Source organism: Cherax quadricarinatus, chromosome 23 (assembly GCF_038502225.1).
Source record: "Cherax quadricarinatus isolate ZL_2023a chromosome 23, ASM3850222v1, whole genome shotgun sequence".
Lineage (NCBI taxonomy): Eukaryota > Metazoa > Arthropoda > Malacostraca > Decapoda > Parastacidae > Cherax > Cherax quadricarinatus.
Window position 1 is genome coordinate 16,106,095 of NC_091314.1, and position 22,591 is coordinate 16,128,685.

At 38.3% G+C, this 22,591-nt stretch overlaps 1 protein-coding gene across 9 annotated transcripts in view; it reads right to left on the minus strand.

Annotated features, from left to right (window-relative positions):
* The window catches only part of LOC128685738 (zinc finger and BTB domain-containing protein 7A), a 653,624-nt gene that overhangs the window by 223,657 nt on the left and 407,376 nt on the right, over positions 1 to 22,591 (minus strand). Inside the window, exon 6 of one of the 9 annotated variants that reach the window (XM_070087964.1) lies at positions 11,901 to 21,261. The exons of the other annotated variants lie outside the window; for them this stretch is intronic. Coding sequence (XP_069944065.1) covers positions 20,875 to 21,261 — 387 coding nt within the window. The 3' untranslated portion in view covers positions 11,901 to 20,874. Of the gene's footprint in view, positions 1 to 11,900; positions 21,262 to 22,591 lie in introns of those variants that run through there. 9 annotated transcript variants of the gene reach the window in all.

Below are 22,591 nucleotides of genomic sequence, written 5' to 3' on the forward strand. Positions count from 1 at the left end.
AGAAAGGAAAGAGGCACAAAAAATGGGGGTGTCAATTATCCCCTTAACTGTCCAAACATAGATCTATGCTGTCACTACCAGCGCTCTGAATATTTTGAAAAAAAAAAAAAAAAAAAAAAAAAAAAAAAAAAAAAAAAAAAATAAAGAGGGCAATTTTCTGTGTGTAATAAGACAAAAAAAAAATTAGGGTCAGTACTTGCCAAGATATAAGGCCGTGAAGTTGGTCCTGGATGCTCATCTGACAGCAACATGGCGTTCTGCTGCTTGCATAAGTGCTGCCAATATACCTTTTTTTCCTATTTTTGTTTTAATTTATGTATATAATTTTTATGTTCTGATATTGTTAAACTTTTGCCATAATAAGAGTTAGCAATATCCCTGTACTATATAACTGCTTATTTTAATCTACTATTTATAAACTGTGTGATAAATGGTTTAAAAACCGACAAGTTGAAGATTGAGATACTTATGCAACATATGGGAATCTTTATTAACCCTTTGACTGTTTCGGTTGTATATATACGTCTTACGAGCCACTGTTTTTGACGTATATATACTCATAAATTCTAGTGGCTTCAAATCAAGCAGGAGAAAGCTGGTAGGCCCACATGTGAGAGAATGGGTCTGTGTGGTCAGTGTGCATCATATAAAAAAAATCCTGCAGCACGCAGTGCATAATGAGAAAAAAAAACTCCAACCTTTTTTTAATTAAAATGCCAACTTCGTGGTCTATTTTCGTATGGTATTTATGGTTGTATTCTTGTTTTCTTGGTTTCATTTGATAGAATGGGAAACATATTATAGAAATAGAGGTGATTTTGACTGTTTTACTATGAAAAGAACCTTGAAATGGAGCTCAAAGTAGAGGAAATGTTTGATTTTTGCCGATGTTCAAAAGTAAACAAATGATGTCATTTTCAAATAAATGTCCAAGAAGCCATTCTAATATGCAGTCATGAATGGGTTGACATTATTTATACATTTATTACAATATTGCAATAGTCTGCATAACAGTAAATCTTATATTTTTTGTTTGAATAAAAATTCAAAATAGAAAGCAAGAGTAACATCAGAGGGGCCTGGAGACATGACTGATGAAAAAAGAAAATTTTATTTTAGAGCCAGGAATGTCTGCACTGTTCATTCTGGACCCTATTTTGAAATTGTCATATTTTTTAATTTTCGTGAAATTGGCCAAATTGAAAATTTCTGACCCCATTATTGGGTAGTTCTAATCAGTAAATTGGCAGTTTCTTGTACTCAATCGATAGAAAAAAATGGAGTTCTAAAGAAATAGCTATTAGTTTCGTCAACTGGAACAATGGAATTAGCCGAAAATAGGGCTCAAAGTGAGCGAAATTGCCGTTTCGTAAATATTGCCGAGGTCGCTAACTTCGCGAGAGGGTAATTCTGTGGCTTATAGACTGTAGTCAGGTGAGGCGAAGCAGGAGGAGGTGGGGTCATAGTGGTACCATCCACTACTCGAAGTAGGTCTTCGTCCAAAGGTTGGAAAAGGTTGAAGAATTCTTTGCATCAAGATCCCATGATGTTACAGTGTCTGACAGATGTGACAAATGGTTTAAAAACTGACAAGTTGAAGACTGAGACACTTATCCAACATATGTCAGACACAGATCTTGGATGGGATCGTGATACAAAGAATTCTTCAACCTTGTCCATCCTTTGGACGAAGACCTAGTTTGACTAGTGGATGGTACCACTATGACCCCGCCTCCTCCTGCTTCGCCTCACCTGACTACAGTACATATATAAGCCATGGAATTACGCTCTCGCGAAGTTAGCGACCTCGGCGATATTTACAAATCGGCGATTTCGCTCACTTTGAGCCCTATTTTTGGCTAATTCCATTGTTCCAGTTGACCAAACTCATAGCTATTTCTTTAGAACTCCATTTTTTCTATCAACTGAGTACAAGAAACTGTTGTACTTTCTACGAGATTGATGGACTGAACACATCGACTCCAGGCTGAGGGACTGATTACCTCAAACTCCTCTCCTTACACCTTTCTGATTTGTATAGGACTGATGAAGCCACTGTGTGGCGAAACGTTTCCTCAATAAGATTCCCATATGTTCCAAAAGTGTCTCAATATTTATAAACTATTAAGTTTTGTTTCTTTTTCTCTTTTGACTACTATTACCTACATACTATTAATTTTAATTATCACTTCAAGTACTGATTAATATTATTGTGTTTAGTATTAATACAACAGTTCAATATTAAATCATAAAATTGTACCATATTAAGAGCTTACAGTATCTCTTTAAAAAATTTTTGCTTTAAAAACTACTTGAAATAACAATGCTGTGAGGTCATCGTAATGTTTGCTCAAAAATCTGACATTGTAATTAAAGATAGTTATGTTAATGTTGGTTCTGAGTAATGTCTTTGCTTGGTTTGCTGTACAATAATTACAGTTGTTGTTTGATGCATGTAAGTCATTTAACCCTTTGACTGTTTCAGGCCCCTTTCTGAAACTGTCATTCTATGTCGATAAATTTTTGAAAAAAAAAAAAAAAAAATTACTTTTTCTTATGAAATGATAGAGAATCTTTTCCCGATGGTAATGACACCAAAAGTTCGAAATTTGGTCAAAAACTCATGGAATTACGCTCCCGCAAAGTTAGCGGTCTCGGCGACATATGCGTATCGGCGATTTCGCCGACTTTGAGCCCTATTTTCAGCCAATTGCTTTGTGCCAGTTGACCAAACTCATAGCTATTTCTTTAGAACTCCATTTTATCTATCAGCTGAGTACAAGAAACCTCCCATTTACCAATTTGGACTACCCAATATTGTGGTCAGACATTGGCAATTTGGCCAATTTCACGCAAACTAAAAAAGATGCCAATTTCAAAATAGGGTTCAGAATAAACAAGGTAGACATTCTTGGCACTAAAATAACATATCCTCTGTTCATTAGTCACATCTCTAGGCCCCTCTTATATCATTATTGCTTTCTATTTTGATTTTTTATTCATACAAAAAAATACAAAATTTACTGTTATGCAGACTACTGCATTATTGTAAAAATGGTATAAATAATATCAGTGCACTAGTGAAAGAATATTAGACTCCCCAGTTGATGTGTATTGGACGTGTGGTGTGATTTGTTTACTCCTGAACATTGGTAAAAATTGAACATTTCCACTTCTTTGAGCTCAGTTTCAAGGACGTTTTCATCTTCAAAGTAATGAAAATCATCACTATTTCTGTAATATGTTTTCCATTTTATCACCTAAGACCTTGAAAACGCAAATACATCGATAAATACTATACGAAAATACACCTCAAAGTCGGCGTTTTAATCCAAAAAAAACGATCAGAGTTTTTTTTCTCATTATGCACTGTGTGCTGCAGGATTTTTTTTATGTGGTGCACACTGACCACACAGACCCATTCTCTCACATGTGGGCCTACCAGCTTTCTTCCGCTTGATTTGAAGCCGCTAGAATTATTGAGTATATATACGTCAGAAACAGTGGCTCGTAAGACGTATATATACGACCAAAACAGTCAAAGGGTTAATAAAAGGTTGATATCAGGATCAATGCTTGTAATCATATGATTGTGTGTGATTCTACAACTAGACTTTTGAACAAAGTATTATGTTGGACTTAATATTATGAAACTAAACTTAGTTTAGTTTCATAATATTAAACTAAACTTAGTTTAGTTCCATAATATTAAACTAAACTTAGTTTAGTTTCATAATATTAAACGAAACTTAATTTAGATTCATAATATTAAGTCCAACATAATACTTTGTTCAAAAGTCTAGTTGTAGAATCACACACAATCATGATTACAAGCATTGATCTTGATATCAACCTTTTATTAAATGACTTACATGCATCAAACAACAACTGTAATTATTATACAGCAAACCAAGCAAAGACATTAGTCAGAGCCAACATTAACATAACTATCTTTAATTACAATGTCAGATCTTTGAGCAAACATTATGATGACCTCACAGCATTACTCAATTCCTTGCATATCAGTATGTCAATCATCACACTCACTGAAACCTGGCTAAAGCCTGGTACTACAGATGTCTACACCATTTCTGGTTACACAGCCATACACAACTGTAGGACAGATACTACATAGATCAACTTGAATGTATCAATAATTCTTGCAAAAGGGACAAACATGGAGAATATATAATAGCTAGATTTAAATAAAAGACCTGCAAAAACCCACCACAGTCATAAACATCTACAGAGTACCACAGTCGAACATTTACCAATTTAGTGAAAAACTAGGAAACCTGATAACAGATGCACACATGAACAAAGACCACTTGCTGTTCACAGGAGATTTCAACATAAATCTCCTTATATGACCAGGACCCACAAGTAACCGAATTAACAAACACTATGAGCAACTGCTTGTTGCTACCAACTATAACAAAACCCACAAGAATCTCTGAGACCAGTGTCTCATTATTATACCACATCTGGACTAGTACCATATCCCCTCTAAAATCAGGCATTATCACAGACAACACCACAGACCACTACCCTACCTTTCTCATAGCCAACCTTGGTAAATTGCCCCAAGACACTACTAAAGTTACCTTCAGACTACATAATGAGACAAAGTTAATAACTTTATAACAGCTGTGAGTAACATCGACTGGAATAATGAGCTAGAAACATATACAGATACTGATGAATTTATTAATAATTTTCAACAAGAAACCCATTACCTCTATAACAAGCACTGCCCCCAAAAAACTAAACAGATCACAGCTAAGAGACTAAACAGTCCCTGACTAACACCCAACATCCTTAAATCCATTAACACAAAGCACCTATATGAAAAACAGTATAGAATGGGCCAAATAACCAGAGACTATTCTAAATGTTACTTGTCGGTCCCTACCAGCCTGATAAGGTCAAAAAAATTGCATTATGAGAACAGATTACATAACATAAAAGGTGATATGAAAAAGACCATCCTGGATAGATCTGTCATTTCAGCAGAGCCTTCAACATAGGAGGGATGTGGGTGGCCTTACTGTTATGTACAAGGCCAATATTGTCAAAATACCACACTTGGATCCACTTCGAGGACAGCGAGAACAAGCTTTTATGCCACAAGACGGGCAGAAAGCAGCAACTTCACTCTGGCTGTACTCTTCTCCAGAACATCACTCCATCTGAGATCATATATACCCAGGATGACTCGAGTATGGAACACATTCATACAGCATAATGATGTCAATGAGATAAAGTCAGTTGATCAAATGAAAATGCTGGCCCACAGATGGCTCCAACTTCATCCTGTTCCCTACTTGTATGTCTCATAACAATAAAAATGCTTTCAAATGAGCTGATGTAGGTAACAGCTCTTAGCTTGCCAATAAAGTTAGGAATCCTTAACCTGTAAATAGCTTGTCAATAAAGCTAGGGATCCTTAACCTTGTCAAATCCTGTGTAAAAAAAAAAAAAAAAAAAAAAAAAAAAAAAAAAAAAAAAAAATAAACTTATCTGAAATTCTAGGAACTAAAAAGATATCCAAAAACAAAACACTCAAATTAACAAATTCAGATGAACCTCTACTCCCACCAACTGAAACAGCAAACAGACTCAATGTTTTCTTCTTCACCATAGTTAAGAATCTAGCGAGCAAAATCCCAAGCTCAAACGCCCTTCCATCAGACCACCTCATGGGTACCTACCTGAATACACTATTCCTAGCTCCAACCAACCCAACAGAAGTCTCGCTCATCATCAACACCCTTAAAAACAAGGCAGGAGGTATAAATAACTTACCACCTTTCATGTACAAAAAAGCTTCTCAAGTACTGTCACCAATTATTGTAACACTCTTTAACAAATCCATCGAATCCTCAACCTTCCCATCAATTCTCAAAATAGCAAGGGTCACCCTGATTCACAAAGGAGATCAAACAGACTAGAATAATTATAGACCAATATCTAACTTACCTCTGCTCTCTAAAATCTTTGAAAAATTAATTCATAGGCAGCTCTATTCCTACCTTGTCTCTCAAGACATACTCACCCCCTCTCAGTTTGGATTCAGGACTAATAAAAACACAAATGATGCTATTATACACATCCTAGAACAAATATACACCACTCTCGAGAAGAAAGAAGTCCTGTTGGGAATCTTTACTGATTTACGTAGAGCTTTTGATACAATTGACCACGATCTGCTGCACATTAAATTAGCACACTATGGGTATAAGAGGGCACTCCCTCAATTACCTAACGTCATACCTTAGTAACAGAAGCCAATATGTGTACACAAATGGAACTAACTCTTCCATACAACCAATTACAGTTGGGTTCCCACAAGGAAGTGTCCTTGGCCCTCTCCTCTTTCACATTTACATCAGTGACCTACCAAATGCATCACAATTACTCAAACCCATATTACAGTAGACCCTTGAATTTCATCCCCCTTGAATATTGTGAATTTTGGAAATCAGCGACTTTTTTTTTGTCAAAATATTGGCTTGATTTTCGTGATTTGGCTTAGAAATTGGCGGTCGTATGAACCACCTCCTGGTAATGAACATTGCACCTGCTCATCCTCCAGACTTGGAAGAGCAAATGGTGAAGGAGCTTAATTTCATCACAGTGAAGTTCTTGCCCCCTAATAGCACTCCTCTCCTCCAGCTGATGGACCTGCAGATCATTTCAAACTTCAAGAAATTCTACACTAAAGCAATGTTTCAAAGGTGCTTTAACATAACTTTGGACTCTAAATTGACGCTAAGAGATTTCTGGAAAGGTCACTTCAATATCCTCCACTGCATAAACTTTAGATGTAAGGCTTGGCAGGGAGTGACTTCCAGGACGATGAACTCTGCTTGGAGAACACTGTGGCCAGAATTTGCCCTCGACAAAGATTTTGAAGGATTTGAGGCTGACCCTGACAACCTTATGCCAGTTGTGGAATCTATTGTAGCATTGGGGAAGTCATTGGGGTTGGAGGTTAGTGGTGAGGATGTGGAAGAGTTGGTGGAGGACCACAACAAAGAGCTAACCACCGAAGAGCTGCTAGACCTTAATCTGCAACAGCAACAGACCACAGCTCAGGAAATTGCTTCAGAGGAGGAGGAGGAAGAGAGAGGAAAGAAGTTGCTTGGACTGTTTTGGTCGTATATATACGTCTTACGAGCCACCATTTTTGACATATATATACTCATAAATTCTAGCAGCTTCGAATCAAGCAGGAGAAAGCTGGTAGGCCCACATGTGAGGGAATGGGTCTGTGTGGTCAGCGTGCACCATATAAAAAATCCTGCAGCACGAAGTGCATAATGAGAAAAAAAAAACTCCGACCGTTTTTTTAACCTTTTGACTGTTTCGGTCGTATATATAGATCTTACGAGGTACTGTGTTTGAAGTACAGTGAACCCCCGCTTAACGATCACCTCCCAATGCGACCAATTATGTAAGTGTATTTATGTAAGTGCGTTTGTACGTGTATGTTTGGGGGTCTGAAATGGACTAATTTACTTCACAATATTCCTTATGGGAATAAATTCGGTCAGTACTGGCACCTGAACATACTTCTGGAATGAAAAAGTATCGTTAACCGGGGGTCCACTGTATATATACTCATAAATTCTAGCAGCTTCAAATCAAGCAGGAGAAAGCTGGTAGGCCCACATGTGAGAGAATGGGTCTGTGGTCAGTGTGCACCATATAAAAAAAAATCCTGGAGCACGCAGTGCATAATGAGAAAAAAACTCTGACCGTTTTTTTTTAATTAAAATGCCGACTTTGTGGTCTATTTTCATATAGTATTTATGGTTGTATTCTCGTTTCTTGGTCTCATTTGATATAATGGAAAGCATATTATAGAAACAGAGGTGATTTTGATTGGTTTTATTATGAAAAGAACCTTGAAATGGAGCTCAAAGTAGGGGAAAAGTTTGATTTTTGCCGATGTTCAAAAGTAAACAAATGATGTCATTTTCCAATAAATGTCCAAGTAGCCATTCTAATATGCAGTCATGAATGGGTTGACATTATTTATACAATTATTACAATATTGCAGTAGTCTGCATAACAGTAAATCTTCTATTTTTTGTTTGAATAAAAATTCAAAATAGAGAGCAAGAGTAATATCAGAGGGGCCTGAAGACGTGACTGATGAACAAAGAAAATGTTATTTTAGAGCCAGGAATGTCTGCATTGTTCATTCTAGACCCTATTTTGAAATTGTCATATTTTTTTAATTTTCATGAAATTGGCCAAATTGCAAATTTCTGACCACATTATTGGGTAGTTGACATTGGTAAATTGGCAGTTTCTTGTACTCAATCGATAGAAAAAATGGAGTTCTAAAGAAATGGCTATGAGTTTGGCTGACTGGAACAATGGAATTAGCTGAAAGTAGGGCTCAAAGTGGGCGAATAGCCGATTCTTAAATATCGCCGAGGTCGCTAACTTCGTGAGAGCGTAATTCCATCAGTTTTCCATCAAATTTCGTTCTTTTGGTGTAGTTACAATCAGGAAAAGATTCTCTATCATTTCATAAGAATTTTTTTTGGGGGGGTAGGGGTAGGGGGGGGATTTTGTGACACCAGGAGACACCTCAGGATTTGGGGTTGCAACAGTCTAGGGGTTAAGGAGATGTGTGCAATGTGGACTAGGATGGAAAGATTTGTGGAGGAACATCACCCTGACAAAGCTGTTGCAGGCTGTGTATGCGACATGTTCCATGGCAATGTCTTGTCTCATTTTAGGCAAATTTTAAAGAAACGCCTTTCTGGAACAATTTTTTGAGTGACAGGGGTCCAGAGAGCAAGTCTGTGAGCAGGGGTCTCGACAGTCAAAGAGTTATTGTTTGCTGATGAGAGCTATAACAGTATAATGGATAAGAGAAAGAACTCCTTATCTAAAAAATAAATGCTGTTTAGTGGCACAGTGATTCTGGAAAGAATCCAAACAGTGGTCTCTACAAAAAAAAAAAAAAAAAAAAAAAAAAAAAAAAAAAAAAAAAAAAAAAAAAAAAAAAAAAAAAACTGTCAAGTTGTAGAACCAACACTCAGCATGTATTTTAGGATTACTATATAGTCTTGCTACATCAAGGGCACTCCCAGACTAAAGACCTGTAGCTACATTATGGATCTGACAAGCATTGTAAGTCCCAACAACAACCCTCTAAATACAGCTGATTGCTCAAATGATTGGGCAGACAATCCTAAGTGTTCTTCTTTCCCTCGAACACTGAAAATTCTCTTCTTTTTCTCCATTCTCTGTCTCCCACCCTAATCTTCCCATCTACACTGGTGCTGGCAGTGCTCAAAATCTATCATATGTGCAATTAATGCACATTTCACTGCACAGTACCACTCTAGTCCTCAACAATGCTAGTTAATATTGCTAGTGTTATTTTATATTATAGGCAGGATGAGGAGTGTTATGCATACACATTTACTTACATACTGTTCGTGGATAAATGGTGCTTTTATAGCAATATAACTTTAAAAGGAAAAAGAATAAGGGCTTTTTTACCTAGGCATATATCTGTTTAAACAATGGAAGACTACAGGAAAGTGTAATTCACAAAATGTTCAGAGAAATGAATATATAAATTGATCTAAAAGGATATTTTGTGGAATGCATTGCTGATAAGGAAAGATTATCTGTACTGTTCTTACTCTTTAACATTTGAAGTACAGTAGAGCTCCACTTACATGGCAGGTTAGGTTCCAGGCTACTGCCGTAAAGTGGAAATCACGGTAAAGTGAAACACCATTTTCTTCTACTTATAAATGCATAGAAATACTAGATAATAAGTTTACACAAACATGTATTAAGTTAGCAATAGAACTTGGCATTAAAAAACAATAAAAAAGTAAAATACACATATAGTACACTCATTACTTACCTTAAAATATTTGCAGTCTTAATCTAGTAGTATATACTGTAAGAAATCAGGTGTGGTATGTATGGTAGACAGCCAGGCCACCCCACCCACACACAATATTCTATGACATTTAACCCTTTGACTGTTTCAGCCGTATATTTACGTCTTACGAGCCAGTGTTTCGGATGTATATATACTCAATAATTCTAATGGCTTTAAATCAAGCAGGTCTGTGTGGTCAGTGTGCACTGTATAAAAAAATCCTGCAGCACGCAGTGCATAATGAGAAGAAAAAACTCCAACCGTGTTTTTGGATTAAAATGCTGACTTTGAGGTGTATTTTCTTATAGTATTCATGGATGTATTCTCGCTTTCTTGGTCTTATTTGATAGAATGGAAAACATATTACAGACATAGAGATAATTTTGATTAGTTTCACGATGAAAACGACCTTGAAATTGAGTTCAAACTAGCGGAAATGTTCGATTTTTACCAATGTTCAAGAGTAAGTAACTCACACCACACGTCCAACACACGTCAACTGGGGAGTTTAATATTCTTTCACAAGTGCACTGATATTATTTATACCATTTTTACAATAATGCAGAAGTTTGCATAACCCTTAAATGGTCCAAACGTATATATACTATACATTCACTTGAGCAGCGCCCCAAATGTTTTGGAAAAAAAAAAAAAAAAAAAAAATTATATATAGAAAAAAAAGAGCATATTTTTTAAGTACATATTTTAGAATAAAAAAAATTTAGGGTCAGTACGTACCGAGATATGAGGCCGAGAAGTTGGTACTAGATGTTCATGTGACAGCAACATCGAGTCCTGCCGCTTGCAGAAGTGTCGCCGATATACCTTTTTTTCTATTTTTCATTTTATTTTATGTAATTTTTATGTTCTGATAATTACAATTATCAGAACATAATTTTTATGTTCTGATAATTACAATTTGTAGTAGTTCTTGTCATTTTATAACCAATCTTTGTTCTGACACTAGTATTAGGTACTGAAATTGTACTCCAATTGTCACAAACACACTGATAGGTGGATATTTACACCTGCCTTAGCCATTTACTATTGTCTTGGAATATGTATATACAAAGTATTTATATGTCCCAGCAATGTTTTGGATATGTGGAAGTATATAATAACGAGGAGGAGGAGGAGACAGAGGAGGAGGAGGAGGAGACGGAGGAGGAGGAGATGGAGGAGGAGACGGAGGAGGAGACAGAGGAGGAGACGGAGGAGGAGACAGAGGAGGAGGAGATGGAGGAGGAGGAGACGGAGGAGGAGGAGACGGAGGAGGAGGAGGAGGAGATGGAGGAGGAGGAGATGGAGAAGGAGATGGAGGAGGAGGAGTATTTGTTTTTGTAAACAAGTTTTGTACACAATATATTGATAATTATGTTTGGGTGCTTACTGTGTTGTATACAATGAGTGTATATATGTACATTGCACCTTACTTTGGTCTCACAGGCCACGTAAGTTATGTGAAAAAATAAAATTGTGAAAAAAAAAAAAAACTTCAAATACAAGTAAACCTAAGTTTACCGGGTGAGCACAGTCGTGGCTGTTGCCATATGCAGCTCATTTTCTGCAAACTTCACCCCTCTATATCTCGGTAAGTACTGATAGCAAAAAAAATTTTTTGGACTAAAACACTCGGATAAATAATCTTAACATTTTCATAAGAAAAAATAATTTTTTTTTTTTCGAATATTTTGAGACATAGAATGACAGTTTCAGAAAGGGGCCTGCGACAGTCAAAGGGTTAACATAATATATGACATTTAAAGACTCAATGATTATTATTGAATAGTTTTATTATTACAGTGGACCCCTGGTTCTCAGCTGGTTCTGTTATGGGCTAACTCGGTTATCAGCTGGTGTTTTGGAGCCCAGTTATCGGCCATTAATTCGGTGATTGGCCGTTTGGGACGCGACCATCCACTGACTGGGGCCGTTTACGTTTACACGTCAGTTTGGCTTTGTCTCTCAGTGGCTGAGGAAGCTTTTCCTCATACATCCAAACATTTCACTTGTTTTCCATTGTTTTAAGTGCTTTTTTTTTTTGCAGTGCAACTGTGAAATAAGTAACCATGGCTCCAAAGAAAGTTCCTGTGGTAAAGAAAGTGGGAAACACCATGGAATTTTAGTGTGAAGTGAAAGAAAAGTCTGAGAGTGGTATGAAGGTGGTGGAACTTGCCAGGATGTACAGCAAGAATAAATCAACAATTACATCCATCCTGGCAAAGAAAGAACAAATCAAAGATGCTGATGTTGCAAAAGGAGTAACTTTTCTAACTAAACAAAGGACACCAATAATGGAAGAGATGGAAAAGTTATTATTATTGTGGATTAAGGAAAAAGAATTAATGGGAGACAGTGTTGTGGAGTCTATTATTTGTGAGAAGGCAAGGCAGTTGCACGAGGATCTTGCAAAGAAAATGCCTGGAACAAGTGCTGCAGGTTGGGAATTTAGGGCCAGCAAAGGATGGTTTAATAGATTTAAGAATCGTAGTGGCATACACAGTGTTGTAAGGCATGGTAAGGCAGCAAGTTCTGACAAATGTTCGGCTGAAAAATTTGTGCAGGAATTCCAGGGGTACATAGAGGCTGAAGAATTCAAACCCCAACAAGTGTTCAACTGTGATGAAACAGGCCTGTTTTGGAAGAAAATGCCAAACAGGACCTACATTACCCAGGAAGAAAAGGCACTGCCAGGACACAAGCCTATCAAAGACAGGCTTACTCTTTTGTTGTGTGGTAATGCTAGTGGGGATTTCAAAGTGAAGCCTTTACTCATGTATCACTCAGAAAATCCCAGAGTATTCAACAAAAACAATGTCATGAAGAACAGACTGTGTGATGTGGAAAGCTAATCATAAGGCATGGCTCACAAGGCAAATTTTCAAAGAGTGGATTAATGATGTGTTTGGCCCAAGTGTGAAAAAATACCTCCTGGAAAAGAGACTGCCACTCAAGTGCCTCCTGTTACTGGAAAATGCTCCTGCACATCCTCCAGACTTGCAATACAAAGTGTTTTTCGGACTTCAGTTTCATCATAATGAAGTTCTTGCCTCCCAACACCACTCCTCTCCTCCAGCCCATGGACCAGCAGGTCATTTCTAACTTCCAAAAAACTCTACACAAAAGCAGTATTTCAAAAGTGACATCAGACACTCAGTTGACCCTAAGAGAGTTCTGGAGGAATCACTTCACTATCCTCCATTGCATAAGCCTTATAGGTAAGGCTTGGGAGGGAGTGACTTCCAGGATTTTGAACTCTGCTTGGAGAAGACTGTGGCCAGATTGTGTCCAAGAGAAGGATTTTGAAGGGTTTGAGGCTGACCCTGACTCTGCCGACCCTGTGGACTCTATTGTGGCACTGGGGAAGTCCCTGGGGTTGGAGGTGAGTGGCAAGGATGTGGAAGAGTTAGTGGAGAACCACAGGGAAAAGCTAATCACTGAAGAGCTGCAAGAGCTTCAACTTTGAACAACAACAGACTGCAGCTGAGGAACTTGCTTCAGAGGAGGAAGAGGGAGTGAAGGAGGTGCCTTCTTCAGAGATTAAAGAAGTGTGTGCAATGTGTGACAAAGCTGAAACAAGCCATATCTGCAACATGTTTAGTGACAAAACACTGTCCCACTTCAGGGAAATCTTAGAGAGATGCTAGAAACAAAGCACTCTGGACAGTTATTTTGTGAGACAGGGATCCAGTGATTTTCAAGCTGGTCCTAGTGGTATTAAAAGACAAAGAAGAGAAGTAATCCCAGAGAAGGCTTTGCTACCTAAAGTTTTCATGGAGGGGGATTTCACTTCCAAACACTAACTCCTCCCTCTTTCCTCCTCCCTATCTTCCAGAAGCCAGCATTAGCCTTCAATAAAGGTATGTAATACTCGCATAATTGTTAAAAAAAAATATTTTTTTGTGAATATTTTTGTCTGGAATGGATTAACCCTTTCAGGGTTGGTGCGGTACTAGTACACCTTGCACGCCAGGGTTGGTGCCATACTAGTACGCATAAATTCTAGCGCCTTCAAATCTAGCAACAGAAAGCTGGTAGGCCTACATATGAAAGAATGGGTCTATGTGGTCAGTGTGCGCAGTATAAAAAAAATTCTACAGCACACAGTGCATAATGAGAAAAAAAAAACTCAACCGTGTTTTTGGTTTAAAACAGCGACTTTGCAGTGTATTTTCATATGGTATTTATGGTTGTATTCTAGTTTTCCTGGTCTCATTTTATGGAATGAAAGACATATTATGGAAAATGACATTATTTTTATTGGTTTCACAATGAAAAGTACCTTGAAATTGAGCTCAAAGTAGCAGAAATGTTCGATTTTTGCCAAAGTTCAAAAGTAAATAAATCAAGCCATGCATCCAATACACGTCAACTGGTGAGTCTAATATTCTTTCACAAGTGCGTTGGTATTATTTATACCATTTTCTACACTACACCTTTTCTACACTAATGCAGTAGTCTGCACAGCAGTAAATCTTCTATTTTTGTGTGAATAAAAATTCAAACTGGAAAGCAAAAGTAATGTAACTGAGGCCTGGGGATGTGACTAATGAACAGCGGAAATGTTATTGTAGTGCCAGGAATGTCTGTCTTGTTTATTCTGGACCCTATTTGGAAATTGGCATCTTTTGAAATTTGTGTGAAATTAGCAAAATTGCCAATTTTGGACCACTTTATTGGATAGTTGGAATTGGTAAATGGGTGTTCTTTTGTACTAATTCTATAGAAAAAATAGGGTTCTAGTGAAATAGTTATGATTTTTGTCGACTGGTACATTGGAACTGGTCGAAAATAGGGCTAAAAGTGGGCGAAATCGCCGCTGCATAAACATCGCCGAGGCCCCTAACTTCGCGACAGCATAATTCCCTAAGTTTTCCAACAAATTTCATACTTTTGGTGTCATGATGATCAGGAAAAGATTCTCTATCATTTCATAAGAAAAAATAATTATTTTATTTTTCGAAAAATATCCGACCCCGAGAACAAGTTTAGGAGAGGGCCTGCCGACCCTGAAAGGGTTGATTATATTTCCATTAATTCTTATGGGAAATATTAATTCGGTTTTCAGCCATTTCGGTTATCGGCCGACCTGGAACGGATCACGGCCGATAACCGGGGGGGTCCACTGTATTACTAATATGGCATCTCGAGACATAAGACACTTTTAGCAATTTTAATGTGTACCTGGATGCCAGCACAGTGTGTAAGTTTATTTAGGTACAGGTATACATAAGTATAATTATCAGAGTACATATAAATATGAAATAACTTTTAAAAACACTTGAAATTTTAGACTTTCCAGACATAATGGAGCTCACGGAGAATGTAAACTGGGTGGTGTGTGGTGACCGTATTAGAAAGCCAGGTGGAAGAGCCGTATAATGAGTTTTGGTCATAATTTGAAATGTCCGTATTAGCAGAACACCATAAAGCGGAGCCCTACTGTAATGTGATGCAAATACTGTAAAATCTATTCAATGCTTTACAATCATGATAAAGTATGACATAAAACACACTGATAACCCAAAAACAATATTCAAAACATCTAATACACATTATATGCTCATGTCACACTCATGTGTACAAAGTATAAATAATTTTCAACAGAACTTCCTTTTTACAAATTTTTAAACTCGTAAATATTTTGCATCTGTATACTTCAAAAATCCATAATATGCCATCAATAAAAACATTCAAAGTTCTATTCATAAAAACTTCTTAATACAAAATACACAAATGAACATCTGTAAGTAACAACTTCTTAAAAAAAAAAAGGTAAATAACATTAAGTACAATAACATTAATCATTTCAAGTTAAATAAAGCCATATTTTGACCATTTCTTAACCTTCATGATTCTATAAAATTTTATTACAGACTAAAACAATGAACTCATTAAGAAAACAAATTACAGTGGACCCCCGCTTTACGATCAGCTCCCAATGCGACCAATTATGTAAGTGTATTTATGTAAGTACGTTTGTATGTGTATGTTTGGGGGTCTGAAATGGACTAATCTAATTCACAATATTCCTTATGAGAACAAAATCGGTCAGTACTGGCACCTGAACATACTTCTGGAATGAAATAATATCGTAAACCGGGGGTCCACTGTATATAAGTAATTTTAAGAATTGTTTGGAATTTCTTGCAGAAAACGCTATGAGTTTTGTTCTTCAAATATGACTGTGGTGAAATTTTAAACATAGGAAATTAAAGATTCATTATTTATACCAAAGAAAGATAACAAACCAACAGAAGATGCTTATATGTATCTTGTGGTTGTGCTATCTACGTACATACATACGTACGTGTGTGTGTGTGTGTGTGTGTGTGTGTGTGTGTACTCACCTAGTTGAGTCCTAGCTCCTGGCCCCGCCTCTTCACTGGTCGCTAGTAGGTCACTCTCCCTGAACCGAGCATTTTATCATACCTCTGCTTAAAGCTAAGTATGGATCCTGCCTCCACTACATTGCTTCCCAAGCTATTCCACTTCCTGACTACTCTGTGGCTGAAGAAATACTTCCTAACATCCCTGTGATTCATCTGTGTCTTCAACTTCCAACTGTGTCCCCTTGTTGCTGTGTCCCATCTCTGGAATATCCTGTCTTTGTCCACCTTGTCAATTCCTCTCAGTATTTTGTATGTCATTATCATGTCCCCCCTATCTCTCCTGTCGTGTGTGTGTGTGTGTGTGTGTGTGTGTGTGTGTGTGTGTGTGTGTGTGTGTGTGTGTGTGTGTGTGTGTGTGTGTGTGTGTGTGTGTGTGTGTACTCACCTATTTGTGGTTGCAGGGATCGATTCATATCTCCTGGCCCCGCCTCTTCACTGACTGCTACTGGGTCCTCTCTTTCCCTGCTCCATGAGCTTTATCAAACCTCGTCTTAAAACTATGTATGGTTCCCGCCTCCACTACGTCAGTGTGTGTGTGTGTGTGTGTGTGTGTGTGTGTGTGTGTGTGTGTGTGTGTGTGTGTGTGTGTGTGTGTGTGTGTGTGTGTACTCACCAAGTTGTACTCACCTAGTTGAGTCCTAGCTCCTGGCCCTGCCTCTTCACTGGTCGCTACTAGGTCACTCTCCCTGAACTGTGTGCTTTATCACACCTCTCCTTAAAGCTATGTATGGATCCTGCCTCCACTACATCGCTTCCCAAGCTATTCCACTTCCTGACTACTCTGTGGCTGAAGAAATACTTCCTAATATCCCTGTGATTCATATGTGTCTTCAACTTCCAACTGTGTCCCCTTGTTGCTGTGTCCCATCTCTGGAATATCCTGTCTTTGTCCACCTTGTCAATTCCTCTCAGTATTTTGTATGTTGTTATCATGTCCCCCCCCTGTGTGTGTGTGTGTGTGTGTGTGTGTGTGTGTGTGTGTGTGTGTGTGTGTGTGTGTGTGTGTGTGTGTGTGTGTGTGTGTGTGTGTGTGTGTGTGTGTGTGTGTGCGCGCGTGCGCGCGCATATGCGTGCATGCGATACTAGGTTCACTCTCTTATGGTTTCAGGAGCATTATTATACCTCTTCTTAAAGTTTTGTACTGATACTGCTTTTACCACTTTGCTCTCCATGTTGTTCCACATTCTGACTACTCTAAGGCTGAAGAAATACTTCTTAACATCCATGTGACTCACCTGAGCTTTCAACTTCAAGCTGTGCCCTCGTGTTCTTCTTTCCCATCTCTCAAACAATCTATCCCTATTCACCCTAACAATTCCTTACAGCCTCTTCTATGTTATCATATCACCCCTAGTCCTGCTGTCCTCCAGTCTCATCAGGTCAAGTTCACTGAACCTCTCATCATAGGACATAATCCTTAGCTCTGGGACTAGTCTTGCTGTAGTACTCTGCACTGTCTCCAGTTTCTTGACATGTATGACCAGGTATGGGTTTCAAACAGGTACTGTATACTCCAATATGGGCCTGACATACACAGTACACAGTGTCATAAAAGACTTCTCACTTAGATATCCTAAAGCTAGTCTTAGATATGCTGTTGCAGTTATTTAGTTGGTGTGGGTCTCAGGCAATATAAGGCCTCGAGTGAGGTTTGCAGCCTTTGCCTGTACTCCATCTGCAGTCTTCTTTGCCCTTCCCCAAACTTCATAAGTTTGCACTTGCTGGGGATAAATTCCAAGAGCCACTTGTAAGCCCTTCCTGGTCCATATTTCCTCCTATTCTCCTCATTTGCTTCACATCATCTGCGAGGAAGAATAACTGACTTTATCCCTTCTGTTGTCATTCACATATACAAAAAGCAGCACCAGCCCTAGTACTGATTCCTGTGGAGCCCCACTTATCACATACACCCATTCCGGCACCTGTTCCTGGTAAAATCACTTCTTTCTTTCCTGTTAAGTATGCCTTGATTCACTGCAGTGCTTTTCCTCTTATTCCCTCTTACTCCTCTAGTTTCTGTACCAGTCTCTTGTGCAGTACTGTGTCAAAAGTCTTCATACAGTCCAAGAAGATGCAATCTACCCATCCCTCTCTCTCCTGCCTTACTTCTGTTATCTTGCTGTAGAATACCAGTAGGTTTGTGAGACTGGATTTACCATCTATACAGTCATGGTAGTTATCATGTATGAGCCCACTCCTTATTATATGCTCCACTACTTTTCTCCTGATAATCTTCTCCATAACTTTACATACTATGCATGTCTGTGACACTGGTCTGTAGTTTAACACTATCTGTCTGTCTCAGTTCTTAAAAATTGGGACTACATTTGCTGCCTTCCACACCTCCGGCAGTTGCCCTGTGTTGATAGACTTGTAATAAAGTTGGTAGAATAACCGACAATATTATAACTTTGTTGGGAGTTGTGTTGATGCGTGGAGAATTAATGATCTGAAGAGCTCTTTTCTTGCAGTCTTTGATGAAAAAAGGAGGAAAATGTAACTCAGTGAATGTTTGGTGAATATATGTACATTCCTCGTCAAGAAACTCAGGACTGCAAATTCGGTATGCTCTTAGGAAAAACCCGATGATGATGCCTCTTTGTGTCCATGTATTGTTTGTAATGGCTTGATAAAGCTCCTGGAGAGTGAAACGTTGCCACAATAAATGTCACATTAGTTGCACTTGTGTCCTTTTACTTTACGTTGATAGACTTGCTGAAGATTGGTGCTAGAAGCAGACACACACCTCTTCTCATTCTCTCAGGATTCATGGAGAGGTATTAACTGGTCCCACCACATTCAAAGTATCTAGCTCACACAGAAGTTTTGTCACCTTCTTCCCAATTGTGTGCATTATGATCAACAGTTCCTGGTGCACTCTACTTCTTCGGTTTGTTGGTAGCCTTCCTGTTTCCTCTAAGAATACCTCTCACCTAACGAAGGATTACATACCATCAGATACGAATTTTAAACATTCTTGGTAATTAAAGCTTTTGTTCTACATCTGAAAAAGAGAGGTGCCCCAATCTGGTTATAAAATGCCACCCAATTCTGAGTATATAACAACTGTTACATAGATTTATCTTTTGCTGACCTCCTTACAGACTTCATGATCATTCCTTGTGAGGTTCCATCCTTGTGAAGGAAGGAACTTTGGGTCATATTTGGCTTTCGATGCTACATCATTCTCAAAATGTCACTGAGCCTCTCTTCTAGCCCTTGTTTTCTTGAGTTCTTTGTCTGTATATTTTTTCCATGCTCTCTACACCTTTTGGTAAACCATGGCTCACTCTGTTCTTCCCATTGTTTCTTTTGCTCCTGGGTACAAATCTCTCCTCTGCCTCTCTGACCACACTGTCTTCCCCTCTAGTTGTCTTTCCCACTGCACCTCATTCAGGAATTGCATCATAGCTGTGCAGTCCCCACTTTTTGAAGTGTGGCTTATCACATCCTTCCCATGCTCACTCTATCCACTATTGCTTCCATAAAGGATTCGAAACTTAAGACCATGTGGTTAGCCCCCAGGGGCCTTTCATATGTAATATCCCCTATGTGAGAACTACTCAGGGTGAACACAAGGTCCAGGCTTGCATTCTCATTGTGTCCTTAACATGTTTTTGCATGAAGTTCTACATTAACATCTCCAACATCTTAGCCCTCCCCTTTTCTGGTCCCTCATGTGGCTCTAAGTTCTCGCAGTCAATTTCCTTCACCCATAATCAGTGGCTTTGCCTGCTCATGTAGGCTGTCCTGGTCCTCTCAAATAATGTACCCAACACTTCTCTGTTATTTTTCATAATATTCTTGTCTAGTCTCTTGCTATTTAATGGAGGGTTGTACAATATTGTTATCACCACCTTGGGACCCCTGGTTTTGTGTATGTCTACTATGTTTACCTGGAGAGAGTTCCACGGCCCGGTCTGTGACCAGGCCTCCTGCTGGATCAGAGCCTGATCAACCAGGCTGTTACTGCTAGCTGCACGCAATCCAACGTACGAGCCACAGCCCGGCTGGTCAGGTAGTCCTTGCTTCCCCTCTATTCAACTCATCTCCTTAAAACTCCACTGGTTTCTGACTAGCAGTGACAGAGAGAGAGAGAGAGAGAGAGTGAGTTTGTGAGTGTAACTGTGACTGAGTGTGTGACTGTGAGTGTGTGTGTGTGTGTGAGTGAGTGAGTGAGTGAGTGAGTGTGTGTGTGTGTGTGTGTGTGTGTGTGTGTGTGTGTGTGTGTGTGTGTGTGTGTGTGTGTGTGTGTGTGTTTTATACATAACATGAAACCTGATAATTACAATTACATGTTTGATTACACAATATGACAGACTTAAGAAGCACAAATCTGTAGCAACATCAACAAGAACAATAAGCCATTGCTATAGAGACAACAGGTATCAAAGGCATATTAGAAATATCTTCACATTGGTATTACAATGGAATGATTTACAAGAGGAGGTAGTAGATGCTACAACCATACACACAGAATATACATATTTTTCTGTGGTAAAAACAAAATATACTGAAATGTATTTCTGGCATTTTCCAAAACTTATATTTTATGTCCTATGATTGATGGGTTAACAAGTGAGACTGAAGAGATGATCTCTGAGATGAACGGTATGGACATTTGGAGCATACGTATGGCTTCTCTCCTGTGTGGATTCGAATATGGGTTTTCAAATTATAATTTTGAGAAGCCCGGAAGGGACAGTATGGGCACATAAATGGCTTTTCTCCAGTATGTGTACGGAGATGCTGTTTCAGGTTATCTTTAGTAGTCGCACCATGGGAACAATAAGGACAGGAAAATGGCTTCTCTCCAGTGTGGGTCCGAATGTGCTTTGTAAGATGGTCTTTTCTAACTGAAGAGTATGTGCAAAAAGGACAATGATGTAACTTGCCTGTGCCTCCTCTTGTATAATTCCTCGATCCATCAGTGTTCAGCCCCACCTGTCGGGAACGCCGTACTCAGTCATTGAGATCACTTATAAAGCTAATGTGACAAGTGTGACTTTGAAGAATCTTACCTATACAAACACTTCACACAGAAAGAAAACATCAAATCAGAACTTTATTTGCTTAATAAAAAATACTACAGCTTTTGTCATTTGAACCTTTCCATAAAAAAGAGAAACTGTAATATATTATATATATCAATGACTACATTAGTAAATATTTAATAGAAACCTGATTTGCTGATAAAAATAACTCTTTTCTGAGGTATTTAAAAGTTAAACAAAATATCTCTAAGTTATCGAAAGTCTGATAAGTGGGAGGTTTTTAAGTGTACATATGCTGTCTCATCAAGCCACCCTTAAAACTTAAGCTAATTATCCCCAATGACTTCAGCACTCTGCAACAATACAGATTTAACCCGATGATATTGTACCGCAAAAATCTGTTAGTTTTAGATTTCATGTGAAACACATACAGTCAATCTATTAATCAATCACTGTTACACAAGGCCTGGTGTAGGACCAGGCCACAAAGGCAATAACTACCCAGAACTGACTAGAGGTAGGTAGACAAATATGCAAAAAAAAGTGGATAAGATATGAAATTCATTCTTTTCCTTGTGGAACAGGTATTGCCTTATCATATTTCTAGATATAGATTTATGATAAAAATCTTAAGAGATATGTACAGTACTGTAAACTGAAGTGTGCAAATTGTCAGTTTCATGCTAAACTAAGCAAAGGTCATGGAGATACAGAAATTTTGATACATCAAAACTCTCTCTCTCTCAAATTAGGATAAAACATTACAGTGGAACCTCGGTTATCGTCTTTAATTCGTTCCAGAGAGTCTGACGAAAACCGAATTCGGCGAAAACTGAAGTAACATTTCCCATAAGAAATAACGTAAATCCAATTAATCCATTCTAGACACCCAAAAATATTAACAAAAAATACATTTTATAGAGAATAACTATAGTTTTACATACAGAAAACAATGAAAATTATAAAGCACTAATGAAATCGATAAATGAACTTTAAATCACTTTTACCTTTACTGAGACTCGTGTTGGAGTATGCAAGATGGTGAGGAGGGGAGAGGGAGGAGAGGTTATCTCTACCACCACTACTGCGACCCTCTACCACAATCACAACCACCCTCTACCACCATCACTACCACCTTCTACCACCATCACTACTGCCCCTCTACCACCATCACTACTACCCTCTACCACCATCACTACCACCCTCTACCACCGTTGAATTCTATTGTGTTTCACACCTTCTTTATCAAAGGGCTGACACTCGGAACTTTCTTTGGTGGC